General features: G+C 43.0%; 1 protein-coding gene across 1 annotated transcript in view; it reads left to right on the top strand.

Moving 5' to 3' along the window:
- Nucleotides 1-22,230, top strand: part of FRMD7 (FERM domain containing 7) — a 56,546-nt gene that overhangs the window by 23,824 nt on the left and 10,492 nt on the right. The window contains exons 2-5 of the mRNA XM_004587705.2: nt 9,611-9,715; nt 10,516-10,558; nt 12,861-12,939; nt 16,130-16,227. Of these exons, the coding sequence (XP_004587762.2) occupies nt 9,611-9,715; nt 10,516-10,558; nt 12,861-12,939; nt 16,130-16,227 (325 nt within the window). The remainder of the gene's footprint in view (nt 1-9,610; nt 9,716-10,515; nt 10,559-12,860; nt 12,940-16,129; nt 16,228-22,230) is intronic.

The following is a 22,230-nucleotide window of genomic DNA, read 5'->3' as shown; positions in this document are numbered from 1 at the left end:
AGACACGTTTAGCTGGATGCCAAGAAAATGTTGAAAGCCATGCACAGTTTTTTTTTTCCGTAATACTTTTTGTATGGAAGGACGAAAAGGCAAGTGTATCCTAATTAAGCCCATAGTTTGAATGGCTCAAAATTGCAAGGGGAGAACAAAGCACTCCCCCCAAAGGAGATGGAAGAAATGAAATGACAAGCTAAAGGAAAGATGCTAGGTGAGCTTTGCAGGTGCTTGTGAAGGAGAAAGTGCAGACAGCAGAGTCAACTCTGTGCCCATCTTGGGTGTGGATGTGATGGCTTAACTTGCCCCACGAAAAAGTGCAATGAGAGGGATAGACGAACAGAAAGGTAACTCATTTATTTGCCACTGCAGTGGTGGTCGCGGGCACTGGGTTATATGAAGCAAAACCAATAGTCATGTGTATGAGGTCTGCTACTACTGATCTTGAATAGTCAGATACACACTGACCTTGTCAGAACATAGCCCTTACATGGTCCAAATACTTACAGCTAGGTAACTGCAATCCAGAGACTGTTCAAGCCAGCTCAAAGTTATTCATGTTGTGACAATATAATTAGCACTTCAGTCCCTTGTCACCCTCAAAACTGTCTAAGTTTAGCCAATAAAATATATGGCCACTCTACCCACCTAAACATACTGACTGGGCTTTCCTATGGCTCAGGAGTTGTACAATGCACTTAATGTTCTTATTAGTTGCATTCTATGGTTCTTTTAAGAATTGACATACAATGAACACATCAGAGAAGTCATCCTTTTAAAGTGTATGACTAAGTGGTTTTTGGTTTATTCACTGTATTGTGCAACCATCGCAGTTATCTAATTCCAGAATATTCTCATCGCCTCAAAGAGAAATCTCTCATTAGCAGTCACTCTCCATTCCAGCCCTCCCCATTCTGTAATAATAATAACCATGCATCTTCTTTGTACACCTAAGGATTTGGCTATTCTGGACATTCCGTAGAAATGGAACTTCAATATATGGTCTTTTGTGTCTGGCTTCTGAAGATTCTTAGAAATGAGGAAACTGAGACTTTGAGAGATGGAGTGGTCTGCCCAAGATCACTTATCTCACGGGTAGAGGAGAGAGCTAAGGCCAAGTACATCTGGCTACAGAGCCTGCATTCCTGGTCACCCTGGTGTGCTGCCCCTCATATTTATTGCAGGTGCTTGGCACATTCTTGGCCTTCTGGAACTGAGTGCATTCTTTCCAAAATGCCTCACAAATTTGCATTATCTGGGAGTGGATTTAGCAGTTGAAAAGAACAAAAAAAGAGTCATAAATGTAAAAATGTTAAAAAAAAAAAAGTCATAGGGTAACTGATGTGAACTGTAAAGCTGGGTCCATGCTTTGGACTGTGGACTGGGTTCACAGTTTCCGAAAATCTAAACTGTGAAGTTCTAACCCCTCATGTGACTGAATTGGAGATGGGAAATGAAGGTGAAATGAGGTCATATGGCTGGGGTCCTTATTCAATAGGGTATCAAATAGGATTGATAGCCTTATAAAAAGAGAAAAAGAACTTTGCTCCCCCTCCTCCCCCTTCCTGCCTTCACCCTCTCTTTTCGTTAAGGATGTATTTACATATTTGAATGTTCTCCATACTGATTTCCATAGAGGCTGTACCAGCCTGCAGCCCCACCAGCAGTGGAGTAGGGTTCCCTTATCCCCGCAACCGCAACCTCGCCAGCAAGTGTTGTTGGTGCTTTTATTCATGTGGGCCAGTCTTACTGGCGTTAGGTGGTACCTCATTGATGTTTTAATTTGGATTTCCCTTATTGCCAGGGAACTTGAGCATTTTTTCATATGTTTATTTGCCATTTGGGTTTGTTCCTTTGTGAAGTGTCTGCCCATTTTCCGTGCCCATTTCTTGAGTGCCCATTTCTTGAGTGCCCATTCAAACAACTCAAATTCAACATACCGTATGATCCAGCAATAGCACTCCTAGGAATATATCCAGAACACTTGTTTTATGAGAAACCAACATGCACTCCTATGTTCATAGCAGCACAATCAGTAATTGCAAAAACATGGAAGCAACCAAAATGCCCATTAGCAGAGGATTGGATAAGAAAGCTATGGTTCATCTACTCCATGGAATACTACTCAACTATTAAAAAAAGCAAAATGCAGTTCTTTGTGGTCAAATGGGCCAAACTGGAAACCATAATGCTAAGGGAAATGAGCCAATCCCAAAAGGTTAAATACCACATGTTTGCCTTAATTTAAGATGATACGATGTTATGTATAACATGTTATGTTATGTATTTTATATGATGTGTATAAACTAAAATTGAAATGTCAATGAGGTGGTCACAGAAGGTGGTTAAGAACTAGCATTTATTTTTAACATATTGGCTACTCATTACTATGTCAATTAATTCCATAATGATGTAAATTTTTACTGATGGTATGTTGGAGCTTTTAATTGATCGGGATGATACTCTGCTGGCTCTGTCTTCAGACCAGAGAGGGTATACCTAAGAAGCCATTGAACTTGACTGGACAATAAGATGCTGGACTCTATGTTTGGTATATGCTTGCAATGAGGGAATCTCAACTGAACTTGAACTGTGGTTATACAACAAGGTGGAGGAATCCACCATGGTGGGAGGGTTTGGGGAAGGGGTGGGGAGAATCCCAGTACCTATGAAACTGTGACACATAATACAATGTAATTAATGAATAACAAAAAAGAAAAAAAGATGTATTTACATATTTGAAACGGGGAGAAAGAATTTGTCATTCCTTGGTTTACTCCCTAAATTCTCACAACAGTCGGGGCTGGGCCCAGTTGAAGCCAGAAGCTAAGAGCTTCACCCAGGTCTCCCAAACAGGCACAGGGTGCCCAAGCCCTTGGGCCATCTTCCGCTGCTTTTCCAGGCACATTAGCAGGGAACTGGGTCAGAAGTGGAAGAGCCAGGACTGAAAACAGACAACCCTAGCCCCATCCCTCTGCTTTTCCCTCTCCCCTGTCTTCTTCTTCTCCCTCCTTCTCTTTCCTGTCTCTGCTCTCTCCCATCTCTCCCTTCCTCCGCTTCCCCCATTTGAGAGCATAGCAAGAAGATGGCTATATGTATCCAGAAAGAGCTGCCTTTACCAGAGCCCCACCAGAGCCATGCCACTGCCCTCTTGGCTGTCTAGCCTTCAGGTTGTGTAGAAATTCGTTTATATTACTTGCGCCCCCAGTCCGTGGTATTCTGTTACGGCAGCCCTAGCTGGCTACGCTGGTTGTATTTTGGGCTAACAATTGAGGCACAAGCACAGAGGAGTGTGAGTGATTATCACATGTACATTTAAGAGCAATTTCCTGAAGAGAAGGTCGGAAATATTTGGAAAGCCAAAATTGGCATTTCAAGCAGAAGCAACTACAAGACAATTTGTGATGTTTAAGTGTTGTGATAGCTGTTGGATTCCTTTGAAGGACATAAAAAGTACAAGGAAAAAGTAAAAATATCCTACTTGTCTTACTGTCCCCAATATATTATTTGTTCCAATCCATCCTTTTCTGAAACCTTAATTGTAATGTATATGTTATGAATACAATCAATATGTGGATATAATAAAATCTCATTTTTCTAATGTCAGAAGTTTATGCATCTCTTATGCTTGCATACAACTTTTATAAAACACTTAGTCATATTAGCCAATTGTGATGTAAGGCCAAGTCCTTTTTCTGAATACGTGTTTCTGATTGTGTTCACCTTTGCCTTCCTTCTGTAAAACACCATGCTGAGTTATCAATGATTTGCATTTATGATTTCTGTTTTTAAAGACTTATTTGTTTGAATGGTAGAGTGACAAAGAGAGCACAAGAGCTAGTGAGAGATCTTCCATCCTCTGGTTCTCTCCCCAAATGGTTACAGTGACTGGGATTGGGTCAGACCAGAGCCAGAAGCCAGGAATGCCATTCTGATCTGACATGTGATTGGCAGAGGACTAAGCAGTTCATTCTCTGGTACCTCCTCAGGAACATTAGTAGGTAGCTCAATTGTAAGTTGAGCAGCTGGGATTCATAAGAACGTTGCAGGTGGTGGCTCAATCTGCTGGGCCATGCCATCAGCCTCCAGCACTTATTTCTTAGTGTTAAACATGGAAACAGTATTTGCTTACAAAGCCATTTGAGGACAGAATCCTTCTAAATTTTTGTTTTTCTTTCCTACCACTATCTTGTTGCCATCATATCCAAAACCAATTTGTCCCAAAGTTTTGGATGGACCCACCTTACTCAAGGGTAAGGAGATCAACTTTAGTCTCATAGAAACAATTCTTGATTTTACCAGTCATGATACTTTTTGCCATACATATAATTTAATGAAAGCATGGAATTGCCATACCCAGTAAAACTGTTAAAAATAGCTTCAACAAAAATAATTATTTGTAAACACTGAATTCAACTGGAAGTTGTCAAAATGTACAATCACTTTAAGGTATCCTGCTAACCAGGAGCTTTCATCACTGATGTGGGCATCAGCAAATGTTTGCTTTTAATTTTTAAAATTTATTTTATTTACTTGAAAGGCTGACATACACATGTATACACACATACAGAGAGAGAGAGACATGGAGAGAGAGAGAGAAGAGTTCCTATATACTGATTTACTCTCCAAAGTCTTGCAACAGCTAGGTTTGAGTCAGGACAAAAACCAAGAGCCAAGAACTCAACCTTTGCATCCCACATGTACAGCAGGGACCCAAGAATTTGCGTCATCATCTGCTGCCCCTTTGGGTATGCATTAGCAGGAAGCTGCCACTGGGAGCAGAACTGAAACTCTACCACAGGCACTCTGGTCTGGGTTGGGGGTATCCCAAGCTGTGTCTTAACCTTTCTGCCAACCGTCCATTGCACCAGTGTTTTCATGAAGGAATGGAATACATTGCCTGCTGATTGTCTAGTAGAAGTTGGTTAAGAAAGTTTCTGCCGTCCTTGCTCATTAAAATAATAATAATCCAGATACATGCAGAGTAAAAAACTGAAGTCTCCCTCGTTGTGTGCATTCTCCAGGGATAATACAGCTAGCAGTTTGCTGTATATCCTTCCCTATTCGTTTCCATGCATTTGTCCACATGTGTACCTTGTGTAATTCATATGATGTACCAGGCACTGCACTGAGACCTTGAGCTGAATGATCTTCCGTAATCCCCATAACAATCTTGTTTTTTTTTAAAGATTTATTCATTTTATTACAAAGTCAGATATACAGAGGAGGAGAGACAGAGAGGAAGATCTTCCGTCCGATGATTCACTCCCCAAATGGCTGCAACGTCCGGTGCTGCGCCTATCCGAGGCCAGGAACCAGGAACCTCCTCTGGGTCTCCCACGCGGGTGCAGGGTCCCAAAGCTTTGGGCCATCCTCCACTGCTTTCCCAGGCCACAAGCAGGGAGCTGGATGGGAAGTGGAGCTGCCGGGATTAGAACCGGTGCCCATATGGGATCCCGGGGCGTTCAAGGCGAGGACTTAAGCCACTAGGCCACGCCGCCAGGCCCTCCCCATAACAATCTTATGAGATTATAGCAGTCTTACTTCCATTTTATAGATAAGTAGATGGAGGGTCAGAAAACTTCAGTAATTTACCCAAAAATGTGTAGTGACTAATTTGTTTCACTCCTAAAGGGGGACTCCCATGCTAATGAACATGAATTGAGTTAAATGTATGGGTCTATTCTACTTTCTTTTTCAGTAAACACTTACTGAATGTCCGTTCTTTACCAGCCACTTGCTTAAGGCAAGGTATTCAGACACTGTGATTCTTATCTTCCGATAAGGTACATCAGTCTTTGAGCTAGATGGTTTGCCCCAGTCCTCCACTTAAAGAGTATTGCAAGATTACCATCAGGTAATTTTAACAAATTGCCAACCACTCTGGGTGCAAACGAACTTCAGTAACTTGCTTTTTAGAGGTAACCACATTGAATAGTATTGTTTTCTTGAGAAGATGCATTGGGAGCCCTAAATATCAGTTTTGCAATGATTCTGACCCCATGAACTAGATTTATAAATACTAGTTGTGCAAGGCCTATTTAAAATAATACATATAAGATAGGAATCTAGCATAGCAGTTAAGACACACAACGTAACAGCTGAGTCACACATGGCAATGGTGGGTGCGAAACCTGCTTCTAGCTCCTGACTTGAGGTTCCTGCTAGCGTAGACCCCAGAAGTCAGCAGTGATGGCTCAGGGGGTTGGTTTCCCACCAAGCCACAAGTTGACCGGTACTGAGTTTCCAGCTACCAGCTTCAGGCTATACCAGTTCCAGCCATTGGAGGTTTTTGAGTGGGGGAGTTGAGGGAGGATGGGAGCATGAAGGAGCAAGTGAGAGCTCTCTGTCTCTTTCTCTCTCTCTCTTTCTGTCAAATAGATTTAAACCATAAGTGATTTTTGAAAAAGTACACGTATTATTAAAAGGTAGACACTGCTGGACTGTAATCCAAGGGAGATGAAGACCAGACAGGATTCAGATTTGTAGTCTGAGTTTCCGGACTGGGAGGACTGACTGATGGGAAAGAATTTAGATCCACTAAGCAGCTTGATTAGCATACTGAGAAGTGCCAGCTTCCACAAGAGCCAGTAACTGTTCAGCGACTTGGAAGGCCAGAGAAAAGAAAAGTTATACCTAAGTAGATAATATAAGACAGAGAGGCGTAACATCGAAATGGAGGAATAGGATCGTAATGGTAAAAACAAAACAAAAACCAAGTGAAACCTTGCACGTTGAGACAGACCCGAGACCTTACCTATTATGCAACACATTCCATAGTGCTGGCCAATTCTGACAGAGCTATGGAGGACTGCAGGAAAGTGCCGCTCCTGGAGACGAGGGTGGAAAGCCAGAACCATGAGCCATGTGAGCGCCCGATCTCCATAGGCGTAAATGCCACTGGTTTGGGGAGCCAGTTGGCAACCTTTACAGGAGAGTGGCCAAATCAGCGACTTATTCATATTGTACCAGCACTTGGTGTGGGATCTGACGGAGGGAAGCAAAATGAAAGCTTTGGGTTGGAACGATGGGCGACTGCAGAAACATTTAAGCATACAGACAGGTGGAATGTGGCTGTGTGGATAGGAAGGATTACGTGCCCCTGTGCAAAATAAGGACAGATGGTGAAGAGGAAATAGGTAAAACTTGAGCTTCTCAAATTGCAAAGAAACTGGAGCCCAGGACAGCAATTTGGCCTTTGTGATTGAATTGAGTATTTACTGTTGGAAAAAGTATGGTTGTCATCCCTCTCTTTATAGAGATCCTCTTTTTTAAATGTTGTTGTTTCACAATAAAAACTCCTGTGGCAGCTCCTTCTCTGTAGGATGTCAAAAATAGGAATGATTTCATCTGCCTGGAATGGTCTGTGTCAGCACTCGCTCTAGGCAAGGTTGCCACATAGGCAAGAACTACCCCCCTTACCTGCTCCATACCTCCAGCACCCCATACCCTTGGCATCACTCCTGCCCACTCCCAGGGCTGCTCCCCTTTCCCTGGATCGCAGTTTCAATGACATTGCTCACAGCACATGGAAGTCCCCGTCTCTACAAGGTGCTAGGGATGCCTTACACTTCACCCTTTTGTGGCCTATTTGTGTTTAGAAATAGAACCCTGGTTAACCCAAATGAATCTCGAGCTGTTGGAGCCCTGCGCAAGATAGCCAAGCACAGAGGCAGAGGGGTGTATTTTTGGTCAGTGGGAGTGGGGTGGCGTGGGTGGAGTGGGGTGGGGGTGGCAGCTGGGAGGAAGTTTTCCTGGAAGCTCTTAATGCCCAGCTGTAGGCTCTGTTACTGCGGTATTGCCTTGAGGGAGAAGCGGGGGTGGGTGCTGGATGGACTGCTGACCTCTCAAGGTTGCTGCTAATTCTGTGTGTCGGTGATTTCCAGCGACATTTCCCTGCACCCTGGCCTCCTTTGCAGCACTTTCGTCACCGTGTGACTCTGCTTTAACAAGGGGTTTTCAGCAACGTGTCTTTGTGCCTATCAGCCAGGACCCAATTTTCCCATCAGTGTCCTTTCTGGAACTGCAACCCTCAAGTTCAAAAATGGTGATTGCTGAGGATCAACCTCCACCATTACTCGGTACAAAAGAGATTTTCGGAGCACTCTTCAAACATCTTATTCTCAGAGAAGGATTTTTGCGCTCATGATGATGTGTGTGGACTTTATGGTTTTAAAAAATAGTGGGTTATGTGAACAGAGTGCTGGGTGCAGATTCAGTGAGCCCATCTCCAAAAAGATAGAGAAAGAAGGAAAGGGGAGGGGAGAGAAGAGAAGAGGAGAGGAGGGGAGGGGAGGGGAGGGGAGGAGAGGAGAGGGGAGGGGAGGAAAGGAGAGGAGAGGAGAGGAGGGAAGAGGAGAGGGGAGGAGAGGGGAGGAGAGGGGAGGGGAGGGGAGGAGAGGAGAGGCGAGGCCAGGCTAGGTGAGGAGAGGAGAGGAGAGAACTCTACTTCAGGAGCGTATCTAATTACTTTGATCAGTTTCAAGTTGGAGCAAGTTGGAGAGGAGAGGAGAGGAGAGGAGAGGAGAAGTGAGGAGAGGAGAGGAGAGAAGGGAAGAGGAGAGGGGAGGAGAGGGGAGGGGAGGAGAGGGGAGGACAGAACTCTACTTCTGGAGCGTATCTAATTACTTTGATCAGTTTCAAGTTGGAGCAAGTTGGAGAGGAGAGGAGAGGAGAGGAGGGAAGAGGAGAGGGGAGAGGAGGGGAGGAGAGGGGAGGGAAGGAGAGGAGAGGAGAGAAGAGGAGAGGGGAGAGAACTCTATTTCAGGAGCATATCTAATTACTTTAATCAGTTTCAAGTTGGAGCAATAAATATTTAGGTGCTCCTACTGTGTGCCAGCCTCTGAGTCTCTTGAATGGTGGGGAGAATAAAGCCAGGTCTCCGCTGGTGGGGGGGGGATGGGAGAAACGCAATTTCAGTGGGAAAGTAGAAATCCAGTGTAACAAGTGCCAGTTACGAGGTAAGCCCTGTTATTGGGGAGCACCAGAGACTGTGCCCTTGCTTTAACCTACTGCAGACAGGGTGTGGGGACAGCTCTCCTGGGAGGGCAATGGGTGGAGAAGCAATGACAGCAGCAAAGGCATGGGGGCAGGAAGCAACTTGCCATGCGTGGGGGGAGGGGGACGAGGAGCAGGCTGCAATTATTAAGAGAGGAATGTCGTGATAGAGGAGCAAGAAATGAGGCTGCAGGGGCAGGCAGGGCCTCTTGAGTCACCGAGATGTTATGCGGACGGAACCACTGCAGGCTTCTCTGCCAGGGATAAGTGGGATCAGATTTATAGCTTCATTGAACTGACAATTTGGGCAAAATCATTCCAACTGTCTATGGGATTGATGAAAGAACTCCATCCAAAGAGTCAACTTGCAGATAGAGCCGAATCTAAATACAAAGCTCTCTTTGGCCAAAAGAGTTTGTCATCAGTCTGAGGTTGTTTGGGGGATATTTCTTAACACAACCTTCAGAGGCAGCTGTGAAGCTTGTTGCATTCTGCAGGACCCGGCTGAAAGGAATCAGGGCTCCAACAAAGCCCTGTGGCTTCTCCCCTTTATCCCACCCAGAGTAGCTGTAACAGGTTAAGAACACACACTGTGCTCTGATGTCTTTGTTTCATTCAGCAAAAATCGTCTGGGAAGGCACTGTTTAACCTGAGTTGCAGCCATCTCAACCTTGCTGAGAAGGAGTATTTTGGATTGGAATTCTGCAGCCATGCTGGAAATAACGTAAGTCTGTTTTCTTACAGGGGTCTTTGCATCTTAGAATAGCTTTCAAATGCAGTTCACAGTGAAGTCATTAGGGCTCAAAGCTTTGATGAAACGACACAAAATCATCTACATTCTTGCCCAGCACCTGAAAATGGTAGTTATTTTCCCTACTTCCTCCTCATTAGGGTAAAGGCCACGTTCTGTTTGCCAAGCATCAGTCCCTTCAGCCTTTCTTGTGCTTGTCACTCTGTGATCAAGCTACCATGCTTTATCTATTTTGACCTCAGTCCCCGGAATCAGGAACCCGCCTTCACCACACACTATTCAGGGGCCTCTCCTTCCTGCTTAGGTCCTCCCATTCACCCCGGTTCTTCCACTGCGTTCTGCCTTGGAAGTTTGTAACCTGGCACCTGCCCAGAAAGCCTCATTAAGTCCTTGAAGCTGGCCTTTAAGTTTAAGGAACGCAAGATCCAAATGTAAAGCCAAATGCCTTCTGTAGTCTTCGTAGCAACTAATGAGCCTTGTATGTGTCACCTCTCTTGTCCTTACATCGGCAGAGGTGCATGATTCAAATGTCAACAATGGAGTTCATAGATCAAAAATGTTCACTGTCCTTAGGGAGCTATGAGAGCCAGGCTGAATGTGGTAATGGTACGTCATCCTTCTGACATTGCTATCTGTTTCCAGCTATCTTTGGAAGTCAAAATAGTTCCGATATTTCTTTCTTTCATATTAACCTTTATCTGTTACCAAACAGGAAAAGAAAAGCTGCATTCAATCGCCATATTCTACCAATATTTTCATTAATGTTATTCCAGGTTTGGTTGGAACTTCTGAAGCCCATAACAAAACAAGTAAAAAGTAAGTATGGAAAATCACTTAAGTAATAGAGTTACCAGCTCAAAGTTGAAAAAATATTTCGGCAACACCACCCAATTCCTCACTTTCCTAGAAGGGGAGCAAGGGACTTGGATGAGTGATTTAAATCCTACATACATCCAGAAAACGTAGCAATTTGGAAAACTGGTTTGTTCTGCCTGAGATGAAGGAAATCATGCTACTGGAGCTTTAACTAGATTTGAATAACCTTGATCGTGATAGCAGTCAGTAAATGGGTTCTGGGAATCTCTGTCACACTCAGTCACTGCGAGTCCACAGCATCCTAGATGTCGATCTGTAATGCAGGCACCTGCTGCTGGAAGCTGTTCTGATTTTGTGTCATCACAAGCATTGCTCACTCATTTCAATTGGGATTTCAGCACCTAGGATGTATGAAATGATTCCCCCAGGATGGTTGTTCTCAGATTTCAGTGTGTATTGGGATCACCTGGTTTCTTCAAAAAACTGCACATTCCAGGGCTTTGTTCCTGGGTTGGGGGTTAGCAACCTGCCTGTTTAACAAAATCCACAGATGTTTCTGAGGTGCGTAAATTTCCTGTTTTTGTTGTTGTTGTTTATAGGATTTTAGCTATTTGGAAGGCAGAGTGACACGGAGAGAGGGAGACCCATGGATGGAGATCTTCCACCTGCTGATTCACTCCTCAAATGGCTGCATTAGGCACAGCTGGCCCAGGCTAAAGGCAGGAGCCAGCAACTCCATTCTGATCTTTTACATGGGTATCAGGAGTTGAAGTACCTAGGCTGTTATGGGTTGCCTTCCCAGGCACATTTGCAGGAAGCTAGACTGGAAGCAGAGCAGTAGGAAATCCAACTGGCACTCAGATATGGGATGCTGTTGTCCATGTGTTGGTTTAACCCTTTGAGCCACAATGTCCGGCCTGGGAGGTAGATTTTAATGCATTGAGAAACACTCTCTTATGGTCTCTTTTCTGATTCCTCACCCTCTGATTGCTTTTCACTTGTTGGTGCTTTCCAAACTTCTGTCGGTCCCTACCATGTAACAATGTGGCATATTCCAATAGATTCCAACTGGATTCTCACCAATCCATCATCTACAGAAGGATCTGTTTAAAACACAATTCTGACCATATGAGTCTCCTGCTTAAAATGATTTCACAACTCCCTGTTGCTCTGAGAGGAAAGCCCAAATCCATTAGCAAGACACACAAAGCACTAGACTCTGAATAACTTTCTAGCCTTGCCCCACCATTGGCTATTTTGTATTCCTAGCTCTGCTGACTTTGACAAAACTAATCTCAAGTATAGGCTCCAAAGGTTAATATACAGGATGACAAATTAGATTGTAACCCCAGATAAAGAAATTATATTTTTGGGGAGGGGAATATGAGGCTCTTCAGAAAATTCATAGAAATGTTTATTATGAGAAAACTATGTATGGATTTTAGAAAATTTGCACCAAGCTGAACTTATCTTTCAATTCCTCTAAAAGAAAAGGTTGTAAAGATAAGGAGATAGTTTTATCTGTGTATTTGAGAGGCGGAGAGACTTCTCAAACAGAATCTCTCATAAAAAGAAATGGCTCCCTTGTACTGGCTTGTCCCCAAATATCCACAGCAGCTGTGGCTGTATTGGACTGAAGCCAAGAGCTGCAAACTCACAATCCAGGTCTTGCATGTGAGTGGGGAATCACTTGAAGCATCCTTGCTACTTTCAAGGGTCTGCATTAACAGGACACTGGGATCGGGAGCACCACCAGAAATCAAACCCAGGAACTCTCATATAGGATGTAGGTATCCCAATTGGCACATTAAGCACAGCCAAAAACCTGCCACAAGGATATGATGTCTTAATGTGATTTTTAGATAGACGCAGCACCCCTTCTAGTTCCCTTCATGTCATCCTTTGACCAGGTAATAGTCACTAGATCCAGCTGAAGCTGGGCTTTTTTTTTTTTTTTTTTTTTTTTTTTTTTTAGATGGGAATGTAGAATCCTAACTAGCAAGTAATGTATTTTTATGAATGGAACTATTTTATAGAGAGGACATAGTAGGCCCCAAAGGAACAAATATTTACCCAAGGGGAAAGACATTGGGCAAGAAGGGTAGAAAAATTTACGCAATATCTATCTGCATCGACTCACTCTACAAACAGATAATTTATACCTGTGAAAAATTGAAGTGGAAAAGCCTGTGGGAGGAAGTAATGAGGAAGGGAGGGAAGAAAGAAGGGGTGGTGTGTATGTAGCCCTGTAACTGTTGTGATGGACATTGGAATAAAACTTATGGAGATGTTGTGTTTTAAGATCCTAAGGAGATTGTTTTCAAATTTATGGTGAAATTTTTCCCAGTGGACCCTGGACATCTGCGGGAAGAACTTACAAGGTAAGTTACAAGGCATTTCCCTGCACGTCTGCTGTATGATATCTCTTAAGAACCAATATGCTTGGAAGTAATGGTTTTGTATGAAGCCTGTGTCTTTACTTCCAATTAAAAGGAGGATTCCTCTTAATATTTATAATGATGCTTTTACATCACGTTACTTTACTTTCTACCTTTTTTATATCTGCCATGTCATGATATGTTTACATGTCAGAAAGCTTGTAACAGTGAAATGAATGAGTGTGTTATTATAATAACTTGGGGACAAGTAATAGGAGAGGATTAGACAGAGGGAAGAGGGGGAGGGATGAAGCTCTATGCTTATAAATCTGTATTGTGGAAAAGAAACAAAAAGAACGATTGTTCTCCACTCAGCTGGGAAAGAGCTTCTGGCCCTCTTTGGAAGGCTTGGTTTAAAATCACTTTCTGCGAGATGGTGAAGAGCTGGAGAGAGGGAGGGCCTGGCTGGCCCCCAAGGTGTTGCTCTGCCAAAGGACAGAGACTGGAGGGAGCAGGAGAGTGGCTTTCTAGAAGCAGTAGCGGGCCTGAGTGATCACTTGGGGGACTGTGCCATTAACTGCCACAACAATAAGTGTGCTTTCCTTTGTGGCAGCTGTGTTCCAGTCAGGGGGTATGCCAACTGATTGCCAGGGTCCTTGACAAATGAGGGAGTGCCTACCGTAGGGAGAGGGAAATTTTCTGAAGTGATGGTAGGCACTTGGGGAAAATGCCTTTCAGAATTACAATGTAAACCAATTTCTGTAAGAGTACATTGTCAACATAGGAATCTCCAAAACTTTATTCTGCTTTCTAGACTTACACACTTAACACATACTAGGGATCTAGGAGATCATCTAATCCAGCCCTCTTCATGGGTAGATGAGGAAACAGACCAAGGGAATCAGAGGTGGTTTAGTCACAACAATAGAGCATGTGTAGTTGCATTCCTTGGTGTCTCTTCCCTAGCATGGGTGAAGAGCAGTTCATCTTCACCCCTTTCATGAAGAAGAAAGGGTTTTTGCAGAAGTCACTTTTTATAAGCTTCCATTTCTTTTTAATTCCCCCCCCCCCACATTTGTAGGTTGTATACCACATCATCAGATAACTTGATGTGTTCATATCTATCTCAGTTTGCAGTTGCTGGGCCATTTCAGATGAGTTTTAAATTGTGACCAATCTGATGGAGATAAACTTTCTCCAAAAAAAGAGAATGAGAAAATCAATGTGATAATAAATGATTCATCAGCTGTTCAGAGCAATGATTTGGTATTTTGCAGCATGCAGCTGCCTCCTTAACAGCAAGGAAAGTGTCAAATGACGAGAAGTTTCCCTTCTCCCTTGCTGGGTGCAAAATGAAACGCACTTTCCCTTTAGCAGCTGAAGCTGATTATTCTCATTTACATCTACATTTGAAAACAGGCAATGCCAAAGGTTAGGCTTTCTTTGTTTTTTTCCCCATTGGTCCATTTAAGAATTCTTTATTATAGCTGAATGTAAGAGGATGCCTGGTTTGCGGCTAATACATGAGTTATTGAGAGTGGTATGCAAATATAATTTTTTCTAATTGAATCACTTCAAAATGCATTAGGGAAGCTCACAATTTGAAAGATTATAATAATGAACGCTTTTTGCAAGCTGAATAATCACCTGCTTATTTACCTATTTTTTTCAATCTGGATATTCATCTTTTGCCTACAATTAATTTTGGTTCATCACATTTCCTTCAAGGCTTAATTGGTTAAAGAAATATTCCACATAGAATGTCATTTAGCAATTCACATTATATGAGTTTTCAAGAAGTTGATGGAAAATGCATATTACAGAAAAGCTGTTTAAATTTTTTTTTGCCGCTCCATAACCTTATATTTTAATCCAGTTTATCCAAGTTTTAGAAGTTCCTTTGCATTTATAAGGAAGTGCTCACACAAGATAATCAATTAATGGTTCAAAGTATAAAATAAAATACTGGAAACAGTTTGGGACCACCACAGAGATCAGCCTGTGGTGGAATTTCTGTTGTGTATGTTTTTCCACAACAATTGGCTTTTCTTTGATCTTTATCAAGGATCACTCTTCAACATGTGAGATTAAAAGTATGGAACAAAGGAAACCTGTATTTTACACAACTCTAAAGAGCCTTCTGTGGGGAAAGAAAAGAGGGGCGATCTGGTTTAATGTCACTCAGGAACCATTAATTACATGCCTATTCGCTGTAAAGTGCTGTGTGCTGGGTTCTGGATAGTGGTCCAGGCAGTAGGAATAAGATGAGTAGCAGTCACGGCCTGCAGTCTGTGACTTCTGAAGCTTGGATTCAGTGGCACGCCTCAGTTCTAGTCACAGCTGCATTATCTTTGGACGATGTGACATTATCAAAATCACCTAATGCCTATCTTTTCTATGATGTTTCCCCTGGTGTACTTATCCAAAGGAGGGAAGGGAAGGGATGGGGAGAGAAGAGGAATGAGCATCCATTTGCTAGTTCATTCCGCAAATATCTTCAATAGCTAGAGCTGGGTTAGATTCAGACTTGGAGCTGAGAACTGAACTTTGAGTCTCTTACATGAATGGTAGGAGCCTAATTACTTGAGCCATCCTTGCTGCTGCGTAGAGAGTGTATTAGCAGGAAGCTGAAGTCATGAGCCCGAGCCAGACACTGAACCCAGATACTCCCAACCAGGGTCTTCAAAACAAGATCAAACAAGCCTGCCGTCCCCACCTTTTCCATGTTTGTAAAATGTGGTCATCTTTCCTGTTCCACCAAACTCCCATGTTGTTGGGATAGCGCTAGCAGCTTGACAACACTTGGTAAACAGTGCAGGACTGGCTTCCCAAGAGCCCTTCTTGCTGTATCTCCTTTTCTGTCTCGCTAGAGATGTGGCTTTGCTACAGGGCAGAAACCACCAGAGATTGATGGGCCAACTTCCTCAAGTTGGCGAGAGCATTTGGCCAGAATTATTCCTCACGGCTGTGAAAATTGCCAGAGTGCTGGCTCAGCTCAGCTGTGGTCTGGGGCTGCTTTGGGGACTGAAGCAAAGCCTCTGTAATTATTCACCACTCCTCAAAAGGCATGTGACTGACTGGGGGTGCACTTCCTGTCTTGAATCATTTGGGATCTCAGAGAAGGGAAATGTCTCTCTTACTCCTGTTTGTTCTCTCTAGAGATTTCTAACCCCCCACCCCAACTTCTTTGCAGGTATCTTTTTACTCTGCAAATAAAGAAGGATTTGGCTCTAGGAAGACTTCCATGCAGTGACAAGTGCACAGCGTTGATGGTATCTCATATCTTACAATGTAAGTAATAAATGTCTGCTTTGGGGCCTGTCATCCAGGGAGAGGACCAAGCAGAAGAACCGCGCACCCTTTAAGTGCCTGTCATTGTGTTAGATGCTGCAGAGAATACAAAGCCTGGATGAGATTGATCCAGTTAGAAAGAGGCTACTGTGTTGCAGTCACTGGGATTTGAATAAGTCCTGTGCCTTACTGCCTTCTGTTGTGGGATAAAGTTCCTCTCAGTTCCCTGAAGCCGACTTTCCTCTTCGTCTTTAAAATAATGACATGTGTGTGTGTTGGGTGGGGTGGTGGGCGTGATGGCTCAACTACCTAATCCTCCTCCTTGCAGATGCTGGGACCCATATGGGTGCTGGTTCATGTCCTGGCTGCTCCATTTAATATCTAGTTCCATACTTGTGGCCTGGGCGAGCAGTGGAGAATGGCCCAACTGCTTGGTGACTTGCACCCACATGGGAGACCCAGAAGAAGCTCTGGCCATTGTGGCCATGTGGAGAGTGAATCAAGAAATGGAAGATCTTTCTGTCTCTCCTCTCTGTAAATCTGCCTTTCCCATAAAAATAAATAATTTTAAAAAAATAGTGACAAGAATACCTTCCACATAGAAGGTGTAGATGGAAAGCTAACACCAATTTTCTTATGTCTCTGTCCAAGATCTGGTCTTGAAAAATCCAGGCATAGATATTGTCAGGCAATCTGCCAACTCCCTCTACTTGCCCCAGGCTATATCTCTGGTACCTGCTTCCTGTAGCCCAGTGACACATTGAATGTGATTTCTATTTTGTTCTTTATCATGGTGTCGAAGAACAAATGCCAGAGTGCAACAGGTAGAGAGAGACTCGAAGAGAAATAGGCCCCAAGCATCTATTAGCCTTTCCTATATCCTGACAGCCAAGTAGCTTCAGGACACAGGTGGAAGGAGCCCTGGGATATAGCAGGAAGTTGTGCAGGGCTGATCAGGCTGTTCCCACAACCTACAAGACAGGGACTGGGCAGCTCGAGACAGAATCTCTTGTCCTAGGACTAAGCTGTACTTTTCCTGTCCTCTAGAGGCCTCCCAAGAATAAGGGATTCCTCACTCATGCTGCGGGATGATAACTTCATTTCTTGTTGGTTTCACAAGTTCATTTTCCAACGATTTCCCTTACCTTCCTGACAGCCTGCAAATGGTGGATGTCTGATTTCACTGGGCTCACCACAATAACATGTTTGGATAGGGACAGTGTTTGACTCAGTATTCACTAAGAAACCCCTGGCTGAGACAGAAGATGAGAAGCCCTAGATCCCATAAAGAGAGGGTGAAGTGACAGAAATAGTGATCACAGGTGACTGATTGAGGAGGTGACCTTGGCGCTGGGATTTAAAAGAACAAAGAGAAGTTGAATAGGTAGTGATAGAGAAAGCACAATGAAAATGAGCAGTGGGCCAAGAAGCAGCAGTAATAGGGGATAAAGAATGACCCAATTCAGGTCACGCATAGGGTCTGTTTAGGAGAAGTAGTGGGGAATGGATCATCATTTTGGAGGGTGTTGAGAGCTAAGGGACACTGGCTCGATGTCCAATATTGCGCTTGGCCCTGGGATTGGGCCACACAGGGTAGAGGCTAAAGAAAAGAATGCTGGAAGCCATCGGTCTCCTCTAGCTGTTAGAAGAGCAGAGATTGGAGTTCCTGGACAGCCTCTTTTGGGAAAACACAATTTCCTTCTTAACAGTTCTGCCTGATGGATTTGGGCATTCCCTAGTGGCCATTTCTGAAATAGCACTTGCTCTAACAGAGAATGTTTTGTTAACAGCAATGCCTTACATATGGGGGTGAGGGGCTGACAAAACAGAAAAACTAAATTCCCAGTGAGTTAGTTAGCCTGTCCCAGTTACGGTAAGTAAGACTGAATCAAGGAACACAACTTATTTTTTCATTGATTCATGCATCCAATATCTGTTGAATCACACTGCATTCTGCGAATTGAGGAAATTCCACATCTGATTAGGTCTGCTTATTTCTACTTTACGTGCCTCTCTGCTCTAGCCAGATAGTTCCTCCTGAATACAACTTGTACATTTCAATTCTTAGTTCCTGTAATAACAATGTTTTGTTATTCATTCAGCAAATATTTATGGAGTCTGTACCTCGTGCCAGATATTATAGCCACTGGGAACACAGATAGCAGTGATAAGTGGGCAAAACCCTTCTCTTGATGGAGCTCATATTCTGGGAATGAGGGAGAATCAGACAATGATCAAAACAAGTGCATAAATTGGATGAGAGTGAGAAGGTGATAAGAGCATTCAAGAGAAATAAAGCCTAGAAAGGAGATGGAGCATTCTAGGGACATGTGCTATTTTTTTTTAATAAGATGGCCAAAGTAGGCTTATTGTGAAGGTGACAGCTGAGCGAAGAGTTTGAAAGAAGTAATAGAGGTCTGAGGGTGTGGGGCAGCGGGGGGAGTGGGGTGCAGTAGTCAAGAAGGTTTGTGTGTATGGCTATGTCTGCTTGTGAGAGGAAGGGAATAATCAAGCCGAGTCTTCAAAGCATGCCCAAGACCTAGAACATGAGCCCAGAGGAACTGGGAAGCCACTGAATAAGTTTAAGTACAGGAGTGAAATCATGTGAATTGGGTTTTCATGGGAATTACGTTGGCTTCTGAGATGAAAGTAGACCCTAGGAATGTGGAAGTGGGAGGACAGAGAAGCAGTTATTGCAGTGAAGAGCATGAGAATGATGAAGATGGTCATTACAACTGTCACCTTCTGTTACCGGTGATTCTTACTCATCTGCATGTCATTCATTGTTCTCTTCCTAGATTGTCTTAGCAATATTGTTTGTCAGTGTGCAAATCTTCCGATTCTTCTGTTTGTTGCTCTGTATTTTATAGTTTTTGAGTGTAATTATAAATGAAGTTATTTGATTTTATTTTAGAGTTGTTCATTGTTAGTATCTGCAAGTGTAAGTAGCTTTTCTGTTTTGGTCTTCTATCTTGCGATTACTGAACTCATTCATTAATTGTATTAGTTTTTTTGCAGCTGTTTTATATCGGGTTGCATTGAACACAAGCAAAGATAGTTTTATCTCTTGCTTTTCAGTGCAAGTTCTTCCTATTCTTTTGCTTGCCTGGTTGCACTGATTAGAAACACCTGTATAAAGTCAACTGCCCCAGCAAGGCCATCCATCATTTCTGATTCCTGGTCTTTGGGAAAAGCATTTAGTTTCTCATTGCATGGGATGAATATGACCTTAGCTGTAGGTTTTCCATAGATAATCTTCACCAAGTTAAAGAAGTTTCCTTTGATTCCTCATTTGTTGAGTGTTTTTTTTTTAGTGTTTCTAACAATAAAAGGATGTTGGATTTTTTTCATTGTATTCTGACAACAATGTGTGGTTGTGTTTTCCCTCTATTGTATTAACATATTGTCATGGTAATCGATTTTTATCTATTGAACTCACTCTGCAAACCTGGGATAAATGTCACTTGTTCATAGTGTACAATCCTTTAGGTGTGTTTCTAGATTCAGTCTACTGGTGTTTTGTTGAGGATTTTTATCTATGTATTTATCAGAGAGATTGAGCTGTACTTTTCTTACAATGTTTCATCTGATTTTTGTAACAAGGTAATGCTGGATTGACAGAATGAGTTGGCATGCATCTCTTCCACTATCTCCTAAAATAAGAATTGGTTATTTGTTCTTTGAACATTGATAAAACTAACTGAACCAGCTGAGTCTGTATTTTAGTGTGATTTGCACATTTGTCAAGACTAGTGAAAAGAATAACAGCTAAAAGAGCTATTGCTTTGGTCCGTTAAGATGCTTTTTCAATAGACAGCTTCATTCTATTGTGAGTTTCAAATAGAAATATACACCTCTCCTTTGTAAAAAAAATGGACATACCATCTGTCTGAAACACAAATGGAAAATCAAAATAGAAGAAAGGTCAGCCTTCCAGCACCCAAGCTCGGATCGCTATTGTTCGTACTTAAGAGGAGAGCACCACACAATTTCATGGAGTGTCTATTCACTCTGGCAGTGTCTATTACGCTGATTTGCATATCTGGGTTCCCATTTGTGTTAGCTTAGACATCACAATTTAGAGCAAATGTTCTGAACTTTGACTTCAAGGTATATCAGTGTCGAGCAAGTGATTCACATAAATCAGAGAGAGAGGGAGGAGGTGTGAACATCATAAAGAAGACAAATGAATGAAAAATTCACAACAGCATGGGATCAGTTACATTAGCAGTGGAGAACCATAAATTATCTCTGTTGCCTTTGCAGGCATAGTGTTCTAAGAGATGTTTACACTAATAACAAATCGGAGACATTTAAAAAAAGAATAAATTGTGGGGCCCGGCGCCATGGCCTAGTGTCTAAAGTCCTTACCTTGAATGCCCCGGGAGCCCATATGGGCGCCCGTTCTAATCCCGGCAGCCCCACTTCCCACCCAGCTCCCTGCTTGAGGCCTGGGAAAGCAGTTCAGGACCGCCCAAAACCTTGGGATCCTGCACCCATGTGGGAGACCCGGAGGAAGTTCCTATCTGCTGGCTTCAGATCGGCACAGCACCGGCCGTTGCTCTCAGTTGGAGAGTGAACCATCGATGGAAGATCTTCCTCTCTGTCTCTCCTCCTCTCTCTATATATCTGACTTTGCAGTAAAAATAAATAAATCTTTAAAAAAAAGAATAAATTGCGACCATGGGTAAACTGTCAGCCATTTGGAAAAGTATGAATAAGTTCCAGAACAATTAATCTATTTAAAATTCTAGAAAGCTGGAGATTAGTTACTAGAGTACAAATGTGTGGAGTGATGAACTGAGGGTGATTAATTGGCATTGCAGTTGATCTTTCCCTTTCTTGATAATGTATAATTAGGGCAGAGTGGGGTAGCAGCTTTGTTTTTGTTTGCTATGGCTGCCATAAGAAGATACTAGAGGCTGAGTGGGTTAAATGGCAGACATTCATTTTCTGGAAGTTTTGGAGTCTTGAAGTTCAAGATCAAGATGTCAGTCTTCTGAAGCCTCTCTCCTTGGCTAGTAGATGGCCAGCTTCTTACTGTGTAATCACCTTCCTGGTGTCTGTTTGGGTGTCTGCATTTTCTTATTTTTTAAGAAGACTTATTTATTTGAAAAATAAAGAGAGCTTCCATCTACTACTTCATGCCACCCAACAACCACAAAAGCTAGGGCTAGGCCAAGCCAAAGCCAGGAGCCCAGAACTTCATACAGTTTCCCACATGAGTTTCAGGGGCCCAAATACTTGAGGCATCCTCAGTTGCCTTCCCAAGTGCATTAGCAGGAAGCTGGATTGTAAGTGGAACAGCCAATACTCCACCAGCACTCATGTAGGATGCTGGCCTTGCAGGTGGCAGCTCACTACTGTACCACAATGATGTCCTCCAAATTTCCTCTTCCTAGAAGGGACAGCAGTCAAATTGCATTAGAGCCTACCCTAATAAACTCATTTCAACTTGATCACCTCTTTAAACGCTTTATCTATAAACAGAGTCAGAATCTCTGGCCCTGGGCATTAGGAATTCACATATGAATTGGGGGAGGGCACAATTCAACTTCTATCAGGAGCTTATTGGAAGTAAATAAAGTCTAAAATAGAGTGCACATTCAGTGAAAACTAACACAATATCTATGTTCTTGGGACCTTTAAGACCTATATTGGGAGTGCTGAGATTGTGGCGTAGGTGCTAAAGCTGCCACCTAGGATGCCTGCGTCCTTATGGGCACCAGTTTGACTCCTAATACTCCACTTCTAATCCAGTTCCCTACTAACATACCTGGGAAAGCAGCAGAAGATGGCCCAAGTGCTAGAGCTCCTACACATATGTGATTCGGCCCCCACATCCACGTGTGAGATCTGGAAGAAACTCCTGGCTCCTGGCTTCAGACTGGCCCAGTTCTAGTCACTTAGGGAGTGAACCAGTGGCTGGGGGAATCTCTGTCTCTGTCTCTTTCTCCTTCTTAAATCCGACTTTCAAAACGTGTGTGTGATCCGACTTTCAAA

This window comes from Ochotona princeps, chromosome X (assembly GCF_030435755.1).
Source record: "Ochotona princeps isolate mOchPri1 chromosome X, mOchPri1.hap1, whole genome shotgun sequence".
Classification (NCBI taxonomy): Eukaryota; Metazoa; Chordata; class Mammalia; order Lagomorpha; family Ochotonidae; genus Ochotona; species Ochotona princeps.
Note: the sequence above shows the minus strand (reverse complement) of the source record. Positions and strands in the feature narration are given on the sequence as shown.